The 17,905-nt window shown below is 44.1% G+C and overlaps 2 protein-coding genes across 2 annotated transcripts in view; both read left to right on the top strand.

Annotated features, from left to right (window-relative positions):
* Window positions 1–6,409, top strand: part of ZFYVE16 (zinc finger FYVE-type containing 16) — a 36,807-nt gene extending 30,398 nt beyond the window's left edge. Inside the window, exons 23-29 of the mRNA XM_039567593.1 lie at window positions 1,711–1,815; window positions 2,221–2,371; window positions 2,558–2,638; window positions 3,151–3,313; window positions 3,676–3,781; window positions 4,183–4,347; window positions 4,618–6,409. Coding sequence (XP_039423527.1) covers window positions 1,711–1,815; window positions 2,221–2,371; window positions 2,558–2,638; window positions 3,151–3,313; window positions 3,676–3,781; window positions 4,183–4,347; window positions 4,618–4,779 — 933 coding nt within the window. The 3' untranslated portion in view covers window positions 4,780–6,409. The remainder of the gene's footprint in view (window positions 1–1,710; window positions 1,816–2,220; window positions 2,372–2,557; window positions 2,639–3,150; window positions 3,314–3,675; window positions 3,782–4,182; window positions 4,348–4,617) is intronic.
* A 981-nt stretch (window positions 6,410–7,390) lies between these two features.
* On the top strand, window positions 7,391–17,905 carry FAM151B (family with sequence similarity 151 member B). The gene is given in 7 exon segments (XM_039566490.1): window positions 7,391–7,431; window positions 7,617–7,742; window positions 8,744–8,900; window positions 11,385–11,494; window positions 11,497–11,592; window positions 13,075–13,210; window positions 14,795–17,905. Coding segments are annotated over 7 exon segments (798 nt in total). The 5' UTR covers window positions 7,391–7,412; the 3' UTR covers window positions 14,949–17,905.

Genomic DNA, 17,905 nt, shown 5'->3' with positions numbered 1-17,905 from the left:
TGTTTGTTTCACCTTGTATTGTTATGCATTAGTTCTGGTAGTGAAAAAAGGCTTTAAGTGATCGAGGGAGATGTTGACATTTGCACTGATGCTGGTAGTCAGCATTGTTCTGGTGCATTTTTCTCCTCCTAGCATCGTTGTGGTGCAGGGATTCTGGTCTTAAGCCTGACAGTTTTACATGTGAAGAAAGACTTGAGAGGTAGATGCTGTGGACTAACTGCAGCAGTAATTACTTTGTCGGACAAACTTAACCTTGCCACAGTTATTCAGCCTGACTGTCTTTTGTGAAGGACTTCTTCAGTCTGGAATTCATGCCACGCCCTGTGGAAGCTTTCCCTCTGTTACCCAAATAATTTGATTTCAGATTGCAGTAAGCCTGTGTTCCTGACCAGTAATGTTCCTCTTCTAATACTTATGTAGAACTTGCAGCCCTTTCCATCAGAGCATTCAGGGCAAGGCCATGGAAAGCACTGCATGTCTCCTTTAGGCCATCACTACATCCTCTCCTGGGTCTGGAGACCATTGTAGCTGAGATGAAACTGCAGTCTTTGCCCCCTTTTTGCCAGTGCTGGTGTGCAGATCACTATGTGAGCAATCAGTTGGAGGAGGTGCCCCATCTAAGAACAGCACATTTCTTTTTCATGTAGGAGTCAAACTGTAATCCATGAGCCAGCTCCCAGCCTCTCTGGTGATGTGCCAGTGCCAATGGGTAACTGCACCCTCAGACTTTGAGCAGCCTTAATGTTGTGCTGCTGCTCAGTGGGGTTTCTATGGAATTTCTTTACAGGTGGATTAGAGTTACTTGGATTCCCCTTCATAGCTGTGTCAGCCTGAAGCAGGCAGGGGCAATATGTGCTCCTTGCAGGAGTTTTAATCACTTCATGACTGCAGAATGTTCTCTTGGTGGTGCCTTGGCACCTGTGGTACAAATGCTCAGAGCATTTGTGGGCTCCTGCAGAGCCTCTCTCTACACAAGTCACTGAGCAAAGGGCGCCTGTGATTTCCATCCTTAGTGCTGGATGCCAGTCCCATGGAAACCTTAGTGCATCGAGATGTTTTTGTAAATACCCTTCTTGCGGAAGCTGTGTGGATGGAGAAAGGTACTGATTGCCTGGCTCAGCTGGTGAAAAGAGCCTCTTTATACCTTTTTTTCAGCTGGAGTAGTAAAAGCAAATGAGACCATTTCATACCTAATGTTGTTGTTCTGGAAGTAAACAGAATTTTGCAGAAGTGGGTGAGGTGATGGGTGATTACTTCTGCCACAGAAAGGGATAAGAAATGGTGCAGTATTCAATCTGTAAATGAACAAGTTAGAGCTTTAGGGGACAGGCTGTGAGCCTGGAAACAAACTCATCTAGATGGGGCTTCCACACTCCACTTTTCTGTCAGAGAGGGAGGGTGTTGGAAGTTTTTCTTTCCCTAAAACACTGGGATTCTAATGTGTATGAAGTAGCCAGAGAGTAAATAACCCAGTGGTTAATAGAGCTACCTTGTCAGTGCTATGAATTTGTTAATACGTTCGCGAGGTGCCTGTCACATACACCCAGTGGGCAAAAAGGGATCCCATAGTCTTTAGCCACTCTTAATACTACTATTTTTTAGAAGTCCTAGAGATTTATTTAGAGTACCTTCATCTAAGTGATGAAGGTAAGGAAAAGGTACCAAAACAATATGAACTGTCTGCTAACATAGATACTTTGTCTGTTATAGGACCTTAGAAATTATCAGTATACTTTGCACACTATAGACAACCTGTTTGTTCATGTGGAAATGGGCAGAAGCTGTATTAAAATACCTGTAAGGAAGTATAATGAGGTGAGTAAACCCATCTTGGTTACTCTAATCCAAGCTGCTTTTGTCTTCATTTTTTTTGTATAGTACCAGTCACACCTCTACCATGAGCTCTTTGAAGAAAACGTCTCTGAACTTTATACTGACCTAAATGTGTAATGGAAAGGGCACACACTTACTTCCTTCTATGATATGCTGGAAGGTGGATAATGATGAGTTGAGCTTTAGGATATCTATTAAGTACTGAAAGATCAGCAGTTCTTCAAAGTCTTTCAGCATGTATTTTCAAATATTCTCTCTTACAGATTTCCTGATGATGATGTTTTGCTTAAGAATTTTTTTAAAAAATAATAAACACAAGCAAACAACAACCAAAAAAAACCCTCCTAGTGGGATTTGTCAGTGTAATGACAAATTTTGTATTGACAGGTGATGAAGGTGATCAACTCTTCTAATGAACATGTAATTAGCATTGGAGCAAGTGTTAATACCGAAGCAGACTCTCACTTGGTGTGTGTGCAGAACAAGCACGGCCTCTATCACACACAGGCAATCAGTGCCACGGGACATCCCAGGAAAGGTAAGAGGTTTGTTGGAGAAAAATCTCATCTCTAGAGCCAAAATGGAGGTTCAGTGCTACGCTGCTCAGAAAATGCATCTGTGGTGTTACATTACAATGAGTTTTAAGAGGAGTGCAGGTTTAATGTCAGTTATGACTGACTGGAGTGACACAAAGTGGTGCTCACTTCCTTCCTACTTCTTCTAGTTACAGGTGCAAGTTTTGTAGTGTTTAATGGAGCGTTAAAAACATCTTCAGGATTTTTAGCCAAGTCCAGTATAGTTGAAGGTAAGAATTTTGTTCTCTTCTCTTCTTAAGAGACTTGAAAAAAAAAACCAGCAGCAGTCTTGTGTAAAGTCTTTATGCCTCAGTAAGCTAAACGTTTATTTTCAGGTTTTTTAACTTTGTATGAAACCTGTTGCAAACAAATGCTGCATAAAAATACATGATAGTTCACCTACTTGTTTTAAAACAGCATTCAAATTTAAACTATTTAATCATGCAGGTCTTTTTTTATGGAACTATTTTCATTGCCATATTGCTGAAATGCATATATGCAAAAAAAATTCCAAAATTAACTTTTAACATGATCTTTTAGTTTTAGTTTCTGTTGACAAAAAAGGTTTTCTTCCTCTTTCATGTAACATTTAGAGCTGTAGGTGGGGGATGCAGTCCTTTTGTGCATTTATTAATTAGCTCTAGGAGATGGTTGGTCTCAGCAGTATTTAAGCCAAGATTCTGTGAAAAGCTGTGCTGCATTTCCTGTGGATAATTTGGAGTTCTAACTGGTTTTCTTCTAGATGGACTAATGGTACAAATAACACAAGAAACAATGGAAAGCCTACGTCAGGCATTAAGAGACAAGAAGGACTTCAAAATAACCTGTGGAAAAATGGATGCAGGGGACGCGAAAGAATACGTAGATATTTGCTGGGTAGAAACTGAAGAGAAAACAAACAAAGGGTAAACGTACTACCAAAGCCTGACACCTGAGAGAATTCTTGCTCTCAGTGTTCAAATATCTGCCTTTAGTTTCTTGAAATTAATCCAAAGTATTTTTTTTTTGACAGAAAGTGCTTGATAGCAAAGATGGTTTATAGCATCTTAACCTGCAAGATTAGGTTCCTATTAATCCTGTTAGTTCCCTACTTAGGGTGTTTCTTTTTGTACCATCTGTATTTTCATGATGCAAGTCCTGTATTGTATTTTGTTGTAAGGTTGTTTAAATAGCCTTGAAGCATGGCTAAATGTTTTTTCATGGAAGTTACTATATCTAAAGTATAAAATGTTGTTCAAATTCCTAATCATACTACTGTTTTCCATAGAATTTTAAGCCCAGTTGATGGAAAATCAATGGAAGGAACTCATAGTGAAAAAGCACCACAATGCAGAGACTTCGAAAGAGACGGAAAAGTTATTAAGTGCACTGAAGTGAGTGAATTACTTAGTTCTTAAGCCTTTTTTGCTACTTTTTGAATAGTTAAGTGGTAATACCGTAGTACTAAGTGATACTATTAAAATGAGCTGACATTATGTGTAGCCATCCTGCCAGGCAGAACGTTCTCTGCAGCTCCTTGGTGAGTTTACATACTCGTCATTTTTCTCCTCTGAAAAAGAAATCTGTTAGCATAGACAGCTCTGTGGATGCCTAATCCAGGCGTTCCCGTGGTTCCTGAAGGATTTTGATTGTATGGATGAAATACTTGGGTGCTTTGCCAGCAAACAAGTATCAAAGCTTGTCCTGTTTGGCATTCTGTGATACTGAACTAGTCCTTTTCCTAACTGTGGGATATACCAGGCTGCTGACTATCCTTCCCTTTCTCTGATCTCAGGTTTACTATTTTGTAAAGGATCATGAACTATCCAGTGCTGTTCCTCACCAGTTTGCTAAAGAGATTGCCACTGCCTGCAGCACTGCTCTTTGCCCTCACCTTAAAACCTTGAAAAATAATGGGATGAATAAGATAGGACTCAGAGTTTCCATTGACTCAGACATGGTAAGCTTTCAGCTTTTATTGCAGTCACTCCATTTCCTCTGAAGTATCTTCTCTTTTAAATACCTTGGATCTCTCCATGAATGTTTCAAGAGTTTTTCCCTACTGCAGATCCAGGCTGGCGATGAAATTTGAGGAAGAAGCTGTCTTAGTCATTAGTTTCTCACTTAATGGTAGAAAAATACTCTTTTACTGTGATGCAGCACTTTTTGCATAGTCTTGTTAATACAAAAAGTGTTACTTAATATCAATGTTAGTATGTTTCCCTCCTAGGTTGAATACTTAGCAGGATCTGGAGGGCACCTTCTTCCACAGAAGTATCTGAATGACTTGGACAGTGCTCTGATTCCTGTGATTCACGGTGGAATGTCAGATCCTACAGCTCTACCACTGAAAATGGAGTTAATATTTTTCATTATAGAACACCTGTTTTGATGAGGCTGATTACATGCATATACTGATTTGCTAGATCTGAACACCAAAGTTGTAGTGCTACAAACACTAAAAATGTTAGTTTCTAAACCTGTTATGTTTTAATAGCTTTTCAAACTGTTTTTTTAAAGCCCCTCAGATCCTCTCTGGTTCCTCTACCACAAAAGAGTTGTAGTTTGTGTCATGAAGTTTGGGAAGTTTACACTTAATACAGGTGCAGAAGAGGGCAGGTTTCGTTACTCCTCACACAGTTGTAGCATTTACTAGGTGTAGTGTAACTCCAAGCCATAGGATCTTGCGTCTCACCCTCACATTAGTGCTTGCTGAAGTTGCTAGGGTTCCATGTGATCTCTGCATGTGCTTCCCCCTGCAAAAGCTGAACACTGAAGCAGAGCTGGCCCAGAGCTGTGTCCTTGCTGCTGCAGGTTCAGACAGGACATCTCCTGTAGCTGCCTGCGAGCCCCGTGTGTCAGGGCAGCTCTGGCACCGCAGGGGGAGTGCTGTGGGGGTGGGGATAAAGACCTCACATGGTTGAGGTCCTTAACCTGGGGATGTGATGCTGGTGCTTCAGGAGCACATGCTCTCAATTAATGTTTTATAGAGTAACTGTTTTCTTTCTTGTATTTATAAGGATTTCTCTAACTTAAATGGATGCTATTTTTATAAAAAGTGCTTTTTCTTTTTTCTTTACTCTGTGTTCAGAATTCCACATAGAATTTGACCTTTCAAGGATTAGGAAAAAACAGATTAGCCTTGATGTAATCTACATGTAGCAATAAGTCAGACAAGAAATCTGCAATATTTTTTCTGCTCCTGTCTACTGCTTTTGCCACATTTTAGTAGCCACCTTTACTTTCAGGGAGAACAGATGTATTAAGTATGAATTTTCATGACCAGGTTGATTCTAGTGGAAGGTGACCCTGCCCATGGCAGGTGGGGTTGGAACTCTTTAAGGTCCCTTCCAACCCAAACCGTTCTGGGATTTTTAGTATACCTGAGGTTCTTGCATAGGATGTATTTTTGATACTGGGTCATTTAGATCTATTTATGTATTTGTGATGCATGTGATTTGTACTGAGGTTCATCGAACTGCGGTTGGGTTTGGTAGCAGCCACACAACTGCTTATCGAGGACAGAACCAAAACTAAATATATACAAGACCTATATTGTTTTCAGTAAAAATGCTGGTACAATTTTATAATGAGAGTATTAAAACTTGGATGCCTTCTTGATGCTAATAGGGGATATTTTATGTTTTTGTATCAAAAACAATTTGTAATGTAACCTAATCTGCTCTGCTGTTATCTGTGCTTTAACACTCCAGTCCTAGAAGGGTTCAGGCTTCAAGCTCTTATCCTGGATGGAACTGAGCTGCGTTTCAGCTTCTGTGCTGACTTCTTCTGAGACACTGCCATTAGGGAGAAGGGCTGAACCCAGGCACAGTAGGAACAAAACATGTCCTTGTTGAAAACAAGCTGCACCCAGGCCCTCGAGGGAGCCCCAGCACGAGGCTGAACAGCATTTCGGGTCTGTCACGGGGTCAGGGCACCCAAAGGAACAGCTGCCTCTTGGCACTTAACCTCTACTAACTCCTTTTCAGTAATGATCAATAAAATTAACTACAGTGCTTGCAGTCTCCTGCCTCTTATTTATTATGAAACAAAGATTTGGAATGTGTGGGTCCTGTCTCTGCAGCTTTCTGGGACTCCTGATGTTGTGCAAGAAATGGGATTCATTCCTCAGTGTGCCACAAGCCAACGGTGCCACGCGGGAGAGAGACACTGGGCGTTACATCAGCGCTGGCCAGCCCTGGGTGCTCGGTGTGTTCCACAGCCCCAGCTCTCCCCACCGCCCGTTCCCTGACATTATTTACCACAGAAATAATCCAGAGCCGGTAACTTCTCAAGCACTGCCCCCCCATTAGCATTGATTAGGAGCTGCCATACAGGTTCTGTGACCCCAGCCACCCTCTGCACCTGCTCAGGGGCAGCGCCTGCGCCTGGGCCGGGTCTTTCTGAGCTGCAGGCGTGAGGTTTGGTACTGTCATGAACAGGGTTCAGCTGCAGGAGATGCGGACCCTGAGTATTTTGACAAGTTTGCAATGCATACATGGATGTATACCAACATCCTGATTTCACACAGAATGACAGAAATGATCAAGTTGGAAAATCCCTCCCAGCCCATCGAGTCCCAGCTGTGCCTGATGCCCACCTTGTCCCCAGCCCAGAGCACCGAGTGCCACCTCCAGCCCTTCCTGGGACACCTCCAGGGTTGGGCACTCCAAACCTCCCTGGGCAGCCCCTGCCAAGGCCTGAGCACCCTTTCCATGAAGAAATTGCTCCTGATGTCCAACCTAACTCTGTCCTGGACCAGCTTAAGACTGTGTGCTCTCATCTTGACTCCATCCTGCCCTACACCGTTCGGAGTCCGGGCTGTCCGTGACTGCGGGGTGCAGCCACTGCCTGTCCCACGGACCAGGTCAGTCCTTGCTGACAATGCTTCAAAGGACACAGAGGTAGATCATCCCTACTTGGGATAATTTTGATTTATTCCCCATCGCGGCCCGGCCCGGCCCCGCCCGGTGCGGCGGCGGCGCGGCCCAGCCCCCGGCGGGGCGGGCCCGACCCGGCCGGGCCATGGCGAGCGGGGCGCGGGGTGAGCGGTGCGGCTGGGCCGGGCCGGGCCGGGCCGGGGATCCAACGGGGCTCTGCTGGGGCCGGGCCGGGGCTCCGCCGGGGCTCCGCCGGGGCTCCACCGGGCTCTACCGGGGCTCCGCCGGGGCTCCGCCGGGGCTCCGTGGCGGAGGGCCGCGCTGAGGGGTCCCCGCCGTGTCTCCGCAGGCGCCTGGAGCGAGTGGCCCGTGGATCACTTCCTGCGCACCGGGCACATCGGGGCGAGGGACGGGGCCGCCGTGCGCTGGTTCCACGCCGCCAACAGCAGGGCCCGGGCGGCGGAGGCCGCGCGAAGTGAGTGTGGCACAGGACCCTTCCCCTTCCTCTTCCTCTTCCTCTTCCTCTTCCCCTTCCCCTTCCCCTTCCCCTTCCCTTTCCCCTCCCTCCGCCAGGATCCCCATGGCTTTTAAATCCCTCCAGGGATGGTGCCTCCATCAGAGCCCTGGGCAGCTGTGCCAGGGCTGGACAGCCCTTTCTGTGAAGGAATTTCCCCAATATCCACCCGGAGCCTGCCCTGGCCCAGCCTGAGGCCGTTCCCTCTCCTCCTGTCCCTGTTCCCTGCGAGCAGAGCCCGACCCCCCCGGCTGCCCCCTCCTGTCAGGGACTTGTGCAGAGCCACAGGGTTCCTGGTGCACCAGCCTGGGTGGCAGTGAATGTTATGTAAATTTTTGTGAATATTTGACAAATACATATTTGTGTAAATTTATATATAATATGCTTTATGTTGAATACTATCACTAGCTCTTTTCTTCGTATTTCAGTCTAACTGTGTGTATTGGATTCTCTGCAAAGCTGATAGCACTGCCCAGATTCACGATATGAAGCTGTTTTCAAGAGCTGGAGCCACTCCTAAGACCCGTCTTCGCCTGTGTTGTGTGTTAGCTAACATTTTCCTAGTCAGTTTTGACAATGAGTCAAGGGGAATGCTCAGTCTCTGCCAGTGTTAAATCCTGTGCTCATCTTTCCTCTGTCAGGAACCCTGTTTAGGGAGGAAAAGACCTGAAATTTAACAAGAGTGCATTCACATGTTGGGTGTCCGTTTTTCTGTTCCCCTGAAGAAAAGACGCCACGTGGTTGCTTGGCCAAATGTATCCTCAAAGATAAATTTTCACATGCTTGTAGGTTTGCAAAGAGTTTAGTGACCAGAAACCGCCCAAAATTGCCTCTTGTGTCACAGCAGTTCCTGTCTGAAGTAAGAGTGCACGGGGTGGTGCAGACAGACCTGCTGGGTAATTGTTGCCCTGAAGCACCGAAAGCTGAGGTTTAATTTCTCGGTTTAATTTCTCAATCCCCAGGCGATGTGCACATGGTCGAGGCGGATGTTCTCCTGCGGGGAGGGAGAGGGGACCCCATCCTGGCTCACCCCCCGGACACTGACAGTGACATCACCCTGCAGGAGTGGCTGGCAGAGATGGTCAGCACCAATAAAGGCATCAAGCTGGATTTTAAGAGGTATCTCAACAAAAAGATTATGTTCTTTGCATTCTTACCAGTTACAATTCTACAGGTGATCGTCAACCAAACAGCTCCTTGTGCAGTTTAGCATGATGTATTCAGGGCATAATCCATAGGCAAACGTGGTCCGTAATACCCAAAGCATGGCAAGAACAGAACATTTAAAAGTGTTTTGAACTACAGATAATGATTTCTTATGTTGTGAATTGGGTGCCGTGAGCAGAACTTTCCCATGGGAAGGTGAAATGGTGGTGCCTCTCTGGAAGGCCCCTTTCTCTGGCCTAACTCATTAACTAAATGTTCAGAGGTTCATTCACAGTTTGAACCATTAGCTGTTTCATTGTCTCAATGGAAAATACACCTGAAAACCCCACGAGATTGCCTTTAAAGAGTTGGAAGTGAGCTGTGATTTCCAGACATGCACCCCTTCAGCTCCTCACTCTGGCTTTGTCTGAGTTTCCATGTGCTAAGTGTGTTTTGGCAGCAAATTACAAAGAGCTTCATCAGCGCTTAAGTACTCTGTAGAAATGCAAAAAAACCCTCAAGATAGTTGTAAAATACGATTTATGCTTGTGGTTTTGTGTAACACAGTCACAATTTTCATGCAAAAGTTCATGAAAGTGCAAAACGTGGGCAGGCTAAATCTGTTTATTGTTGCAGGATCTGTGTGTGTCCTTCTGGGCAGAGAAGGGGAAAAAAGAGCAGTAGGCATTTGTTTGGGCTTATTTCTTGTGAGTTTTGGTAGGGATTTTCCTCCATTTTAATTATTGTTTAAATTAATTCTAAGCCGCCTACCTTTCATTTTTCCCCAAGGAGTTTACAGCCAAGTGCAGTGATTTAAAAAAGCTTTTAAAGGTACATTGCATTATAAAGGCCTGATTCTATAAAAGCATTTAAAAATACACCACACAGTGCAGATAGAGTCAAATAACTGTTAACAGAATTTGATGTTCCTTTGGATAGTATTTATTTGGATGCCATTGCTGAAGTTTTGAAGATTTTTCCAATAGTACTTTAAAAATCTACTTTCTATATCTATCAGCTTGATTGACCACGTAATTACATTTCCTGCTGGCTTTGGCTACTGAAATTAATGTATTCTGCAAAAGGTCTTCAGTGTCCCACTTCAGAAATGCCAAAGTCATTTCACATGAAGTCAGCAGTAAGTCTGAATTTTCTAAATGCACTACAACAAAACCAGTGCTCTCTGGGGTCTGAGTTTTTTTGGGGTTGGGTTTTTTTGTTCTTGTTGATTGGCTTTGGTTTTTTCTTTCTCTTTTTTTTTTTTTCTATGTTGCCATTTTGGTTTGGGCTTTTTTTCTCACTACATTACCTTATACTTTGCAGTACAAAGGAAGGCGTTCCGCTCGCCCTGACAGTCCCTTTCGTATATGAGGATGTGAACTGTTCTGGCCCCAGACAGTGTGAGAAGTGCTGAAGCCCACATGTTAGCTCAAGCCATCACTGGCTTTTCTCCTAGACAACTTGAGCTCATCCCGAGTGAGTGGAATTCCTGCCTCTGTGCAGCTTTCCCAACAGCAGAAAAGACAAAATATACAAAGTGACTTTACAGAGGAAACAAGACAAACACCTCAGGGGACAGTTGCTGGTTTTAGAGCTAACCTAATTTCAAAAATCGGACCCTACTGATTTTAAATTCCTCAGTGTTACATGGTGTGTTAATTAATGTGCAGTGGCAGAAAGATTTCCTTGGTGTAAATTTCTTTTTCCAATTGTTCCACATCTCTTTTCCTTCTACAGTACTTCGAATATTTTGGTAGGATAGAGTTAGAAAAAAGCTAGTTGTGCTTTTTCTTTTGGCTTGACAGGACAGTAGGAATATGTGACTGTAGATTTTGTTAAATGCTCACAAGGTGTCTGCACTGGTTGCCCAAGTGATTTTTAACCATTTAATAATTAGTTGTCAGATGAACATTGGACAGGTAGGCTTCTCTGTGCTGCCACACTTTTGAACTGGGGGAAAAGCCACGACCAGGTGCTAAATGTTCAAGTGGGTGCCTTTTCACTCTTTCAGTTGCCTGAAATTGGTCCGTGTTGAGCTTTTTATTCTCCTAGTACAGGTGCATCATCTTGCACAGATGTGAAGGTAACTTTGAGTCTGGATCTGAAGTAGTGCTAAAGTCTTTGCCACCTTGAGCGTGGTTAAGGTGACGAGAGATGACTCTCACTCTTTGGACTGAACTTACAGCATTTGTGGCTTTCGGGTCTGATGAAACAGCAGTGTTAGAGACTGCAGTGGCTTCCTTTGTTAAAACCCTTCTGAGGCCTGCGATGCAGACCTGACAAGGCCGGGGCCGTGAGGGGAGGCCGGGCAGTACTGGGGGCAGGGGCTGGGCGGTTTGACTCCCGCAGGGGCGGCGGTCACCGGGCCCGCCCGGGGGCTGCGGTGGCCCTGCGGTGGCCCTGCGGTGGCCCTGCAGTGGCACTCCGTGCCCTGACGCCGCCCGTGTCCCGGCACAGCCTGGGCGCCGTGGGACCGTCGCTGGAGCTGCTGTCGCGGCTGCGGCGAGCGCTGGAGCGGCCCGTGTGGCTGAACGGGGACGTGCTGCCCGGGCCCCGCGGGGCCGCCCGCCGCTGGACGCCCGCGCCTTCCTGGCCGCTGTCGCCTCGTCGTGCCCCGCCGCCACCCTGTCCCTGGGCTGGACCACGGGCTGCCACCGAGGGCAAGGTAAGGGCAGGGCTCGGGCCCGTCTCCGGCTGGCCCCGGCCCCGCGCTATGCCCCGGGGCGGAGGGCGGTGGCTGTGGGAGCCTCTCCTGCGCTCAGGGGTCTGTCAGGGCCGGACCGCAGCTCGGGCAGTGCTGGAGGAGCGGCACAGCTAGGGGAAAACCCCATCTCTTTGCTGTTAAAGTGAGCTGGTTTGTACTTTAACTGTTCCTTCTCACCTGCTGAGGGCTTCTGAGGGACAAACTCCTTCGCCTCTGCTCGCAGGAGGGCTCTCCCTGAATCCTGGGAGCATTGGTTTGGTGATCGGAATCCTGGCATGTGTCCTGAGGAAAAACAGAGCAGCCGAAAATTTGAAACTTTAGCTCTGCTTTTTCTGACCACTAAAATCGAATTGTGGGTCAGCGTAATCCCTAATATTACATTTCTCCTGGATACTTGAATTTTTGCAGTAAACCTTCAAATTTTCATTGTTTTAGAGCTTTTTTCACAGGCTTCCTCTTGCAATTCCCACTATAAGTAGCTGAGTCCCCTCCAAATGTCTGGAGCCACCATGGCAGGATTATACACCGTTCCCATTGCTAATTATTCATTAACAAGATTTAGTATTTTTTTGTATGATACACTGCAATTGTATTAAACTGTTTAGTGCTTTCTCCCAGGTATTTTCAGTGCAGGAGACAGTTCCTGGGAAATGCATTAGAAATACTGAGTAACCTTTGCAAATTAATTTAATTTCATCTCCATTCTAAATTTCACTTTATGGAAATACTAATTAAGGTTCTACTGTAAGAGTTAAGAAAGAAAACCGTCTCATTTGGGTGATTTCAACTAGAAGTTGCTGCTTGCCCAACAAAACTTTTTTTTAATATTTAGTGCTTTTTTAGTCTTTCCAGTCACCACATTACATATGAGTAATTGAGAAAAAAGTTATTAACCATTGTACTAGGATTTTCATAGCCAGTAGAAACAAAAGAACAATTAAATATAATTTGAAATAGTTCCAGTCCCTGTAAAAATCTCAGCAAAGTCCCTTTCAGTACTTTAGATTGCTTGATTTTAGCATTCTTAGGCACAGAATGTTTTTGTCTGTCTGTGTTTCATTTGTGTATAACCTCATTCCTAGCGGATTGGGTTTTTTTCCTAATTTTTTCTTCCTTCTTCTGTTTTTATTTTTAAATGGTCCCTGACAATTTAAAACTACGCCACATTGAAGTCAGTGGCGTAGAGTCTTTTAGAGAAAGGGCAAAGATACATTAAAAATGTCACATTCCGTAGCTGTATGTAAATTAAGTAACTATTTATGTAATGTGTGGGAAATAAATGTTCTCATCGTAGGTTTGTTTCCCATGCCGATGCTGCCTTTACTGCTTGTCCCTGCGGGCCGGTTCTGTCCCGCACCGCCGGCAGTGTCCCTGCAGGGCTGTGTGATCACCGGGCCGGTTCTGTGTCTGCGGCCCCGCTCTGAGCGCCGGTTCTGTCCCCAGGCTACGCGTGGCCCATGGTGCAGGAGATGTCCCGGCTGTGCCAGCCGCTGTCCCAGCCCGTGACGTTCGCGGTCAGGGCCGCGCTGGTGCCCGGCTCCGTCCCGCAGCTCCAGTGGCTGATGCAGCAGTCCCACAGGTCAGTGCCAGCCCTCACCTGTCCTGACCAGCTCGTGTCTGCGTGTATCAAACACAGCACGTTCATGTGCCCGTGCTCATCCCGGTGGCCCTGGAAATGCTTTTGCTTGCGGTTCTTTATTTCCCTCAGGTCTCACAGCGATTCCTCAGACAGAAGGTCGCTATTAATTTCTTTAAAGTAGTTAAATTCCAGAGGCTCCTTTTTCATTACCTCCAGTAAGGACTTTCAAATGGTGCGTAGGTGTGTAATCCGGTTCTGCTGCAAACATTTCCTGAGATGAATATAGTTAAATAGACTACATAGTTTGATGTTGCAGTTGGGAATTCATCCAATCTAAAGACTTTGTATTGGATTCGCTATTTATATTTTTTGTAACAATGTCACCTGAAAAATGTTAAGAGATGATTTTTAGATGGGCAGTCAGGTGTTTCCCTCCAAGCTAATTAATTTTGTTGAGGCACTTGAAATGTATTCATTCAGTGGTTTTCATAAACGAACTTGCATTTTCCTTTAAAGATTTTTCTTATAAACCCATAACTGTTTCATTATAGAAGTTATTCACATGTAATAGATTGAGAATAAATTCAGCTTCCCACATACTGCCATTTACTCATCTTTTTCACTTGCTCTGCCTACTGAGAATTTAATAAAGTTGTTCCAGCCAAGGTCAAAGCCCAAGACAGAAAACTTCAGAGAGTCTCTGAAAAGTTTCTAATTATTTAGAAACAACAGGGTGGACAAATAAAATGCTGATTTTCTTGTTTGTGGTGAAGACTCAAGACAGAAATTAGAATTAAGCATTTTAAACTGGGAAATTAGGTTAAAAATATTATTGCATTAAGAATATGTCTTATGAAGTGTGCCAGTCTCAAATATATCCTCATTGGATACAAACATTATTCCCACTGAAATATTAGGATTTTCTCTTTTACCTCAGCATAAAACTTGGGGGTTTTTAGTGGCATGATTAGAAGACAGAAATTCCTGAGCCAGTTTTGCTCACATACAACTGAATTCTAGATTTACCCATTTTTAAAATTAATAGTTTTATTAAACAAAGGTGAAGAACTAAGTGTATGTCATGTGAAGGATGTGGAGGGTAATGCCTTTAACTGAATAATGCTTTGGGGGGTTTCAGTGTTTTTTGAGGAGTTCTGTGCAATTAATGAGAATTGGGTAAGGTGGCATCTCTACACATCACTGACGTGACAGAGCACAGAGCACGGCAATCACCTGCGTCTGGGATTGCATCATATTTCCTGTTTTGAGGCTCAGCTTGTGACTATTGATTACTTTATCAAACCTTAAATGCTCAGTCTGCTGAATTTCTTTGCTGCATATTTACCTGAGGTTTTTTATATAACTCATCCCGAGGGTTGGCAGGACAATCACGGATAACTTGCAGAAATTCTTTGGGGGGGTGCAGTTGTTTGTATTTAATTACGTTTCTAAAATTAAGATGCTGTAATCCTGAATATTTTTAGGAACTTACTTGTGCAATGTCTTTCTGGTTTACATGCTTTATCTTAACATTCTCTTTTTCTCTTTGTTTCATTTTTTTCTCCCCTTTTTTTCTGGACATAGATACAGCCTCACTGTTTGGACAGGAAAGGAAGACATGTATTCTGTAGAAGACTTGCTTTTCATCCGAGAAAACTTTGATAAAAGTAGGGTTTATTACGACATTTTTGAGCCACAAAATTCTGAATTCAAAAAAGCCATTGGAATAGAATGGTAAATGCAAAGCAGGCAGTGCCTGACCTTATAATGCTTTCTATTGTAAACCCCTTTAAATGTGAGGATTTCTTGTTCAGAGAAATGCATTTTCCTTGCCAGAAGGACTGTATTGAGCACACCTGTGGTTATTGGAGGAGTTTTTGTTCGGCACTGCATAGAGAGGCTTCTCAAATAGAAATGTAGTGCCTTCCCCATTGTTCCCTGCTCGATGCATGGGATCTGTGGTGCCACACACTCAGGAGGGGACAATGGCTGTTTGTACTGCGCTGGCACTACTCAGCTGCTCTGCCCCGCGGTCCCTGGCCCATGGTCACCGTGCCTGTGGTCACTGTGTCCGTGGTCCCGGGCCGTGGTCTCTGTGCCCGGGCAGTGTCGGAGCCAGGCCACGGCCTCGGGCTGAGGAGCAGCCCCGGATGGTGCCGAGGGCTGGGCCCTGTGTGGCAGCAGAGCTGGTGGCCACAGTGGCAGTGCTGGTCCCCGGGGCGGTTCCAGGGCTGGCAGGGGTCATTGCCCGTGGCTCTGAGGGCGTGGGTGCCCGCGGGGCCGCTGCGGCACACGGGGCTCCCTCAGTGACCACGGCTCTGCTCTGCTCCGTTGGGGCCTGTGCGTCCCTGCAGCTCTCAGAATTTTCTCAGAAATTTCCAAAAGTGGAAATTTCCCCTGACAAAAGCTAGAACCCTGCTAACCACCTGCAGGAAGAGCCTGACCTGGTTAATTTAAACCATTTATTGCCTCTTTGGCTGCTGCAGTTCCCCAGAATTCACACAGACTGAGACACCGTCTCTGTGGGATTGGCTTCTGCCAAACACCACAAACGATACTGGAAAAACCAAAGGTTCAGAGAAGACACTTTAGCTTCTGAATAAAAGCTGATGCTCTGAGAAGCATTACTCTGTCAACGTCTTGTACTCCTTTTCCCATTCCTCTCACATGGTTCCTGTGAAAATTTTGTTACCTCAGATGTTGTACAGAACATTTTACAGGCTGTTAGTACTACAGTAAATTGGAGAAATGTTTGGTTCTTACGTGGCATTGCTACAGCTGTGATAGAAAAGGTAGTTACGATTCTTAATCCTAAATCTTGAAATATGGTGATTTCACATTGAAATTCAAGACTCCTTGTTGTTACCTACAACCCCTTATAGAGATTTATCCAATAACTGTTTTATGTTTTTGAGGGGTAGAGCTTTTCTCATTTTGGTCATCTGCTAAGATGTGCTTGGCTACAATTAGGAAATATTTTTCCACATTAGGAAGGAAACTACCTGATTATACTTGGGATAGCTAAACAGAGTACTTGATTTAATTTGCAGCAGCAGGCCAAGCGAGTGGCAGTACCACGAAAGGGTCAGGTTTGGCTCTGTTATTTCTGTACTGAGTTTGGAGAAATTATGTATTTTTTATTTATGGTTTGTTGCAGGCAGTTGCATTCACTGATTTACAGGATTTCATCTCTCAGTGGTAAGGCCTTTTTGGGACCACATTTTTCTGTTATTTAGAAATCTTCCCACTGTCCAGTTCCCGCCTGAAGTACTGGAATTTGTTAAAACTCATTAAACTATTAAGTAAAAAAACATCAGCAATTGCCAGAAATGTTTTTAAGGAAGAAGTATATCTGAGCAATATCTGTGCCTGTCAGTAAACAGGGATAATCAGCTAAAATTAAAAGAAGACATCATCTGGATTACCAGGATGTGCCTGTGGTGAATTTGATTATTCTGTATGGATTAACCTATATGTATATGAATTCCCTATGTAATTTTTACCTATGGGTCTTTGCTAGTCCCCTGTGAAGTTGTTTATGTCAGTCTAGTCTGACTTGCACATCAATAAATTAATTTGATTTTGTTTCTCTGCGTTTATTCAAATGCTTTCCTAAAATACAGCGTGTTACTGTGGGGCTGGCAGTGAGACAGTGAAGGAGAGATGAAGTCAGGTATTTGTTCTGATGGGGGCAGCAGGTCTGTGTTTTTCCAGCTGTAGCTGTCTTTTATTTTAGTATTTTTTCTTTTACCTTCTTTCAGAGTTCTGTCACTTCTACTACACGAACATTTGTAATTTACTGCAGTTTCAAGCCTTGTATTTCTCTGTAAATTTGAAGGATCTTAGTAAATAGATAACAGCGTAAAGAAGAGAGTTGTCATTGTGTCCTGCCATGACAGAGAAGCATCCTGGTGGGAGCAGAGCACTAGATATTTGCCAAGGTTTCTGTTGTTTAAATGTGCTCTGCAATCAAAGAAAATGCCCCCAAGGACACATTTTTTAGACATGGCTCTCCATCTGGTGTTCTGCCCTTCTCCATCTTCAGCGTTCATGCAAAGTGGGATGCATTTTTTAACCTGCTGACTGAAATAAAAATCAACAAACTGAGTATTTTTTTCAATTCATACCTTCAAATTAAATCTGAAATTATGCTCAGGGTCTTTATAACTCATTTAATAACTTGGTGGTTTACATGGCCCCATCCTTTCCTTTAAGGAAAAAATACAGAAATTAGAGTGTTGGGAATTAAAAGTATTTGGATTGGTTTGTTTTAGAAGGGTTAAGGAAAGCCTTGGAGTACATGAATTGTACCCTACATTGTATCCAAGACAGAGGGGGGATTTTCCACAGATTCCAGTGTTCCTCTGAAATTTCTTGATTAAAAATGTCTTTCAACTTTCAGACTATTTCTCTTAGTAAGGGTAAAGGTACTAATGTAATAAGAGGCATTCTAGTAAGAGGAAGTGTTTGGACAATTGTTTAAAGACAGATTTATTGATCTATAACCTTGTATTAATTAGAGACCTTTTTCTAGCACAAAATACTTATTTTCTTGAAATTGTAATTGAAAACCAGTTTTGTTTTCAATTTGTTGTGGTACTGTGATGCTCCCAGTTGCCTATTTTTCAGTTTGTTCATTTTTTTGTTGCAGGAATATCTGTTTGCTTCCAGTAAAATTCAAAGTATTGGACTCTA

The sequence above is a fragment of the Corvus cornix genome, chromosome Z (assembly GCF_000738735.6).
Source record: "Corvus cornix cornix isolate S_Up_H32 chromosome Z, ASM73873v5, whole genome shotgun sequence".
NCBI lineage: Eukaryota > Metazoa > Chordata > Aves > Passeriformes > Corvidae > Corvus > Corvus cornix.
The sequence above is the reverse complement of the archived record's forward strand: the minus strand, read 5'-3'. Positions and strand labels throughout refer to the sequence as shown.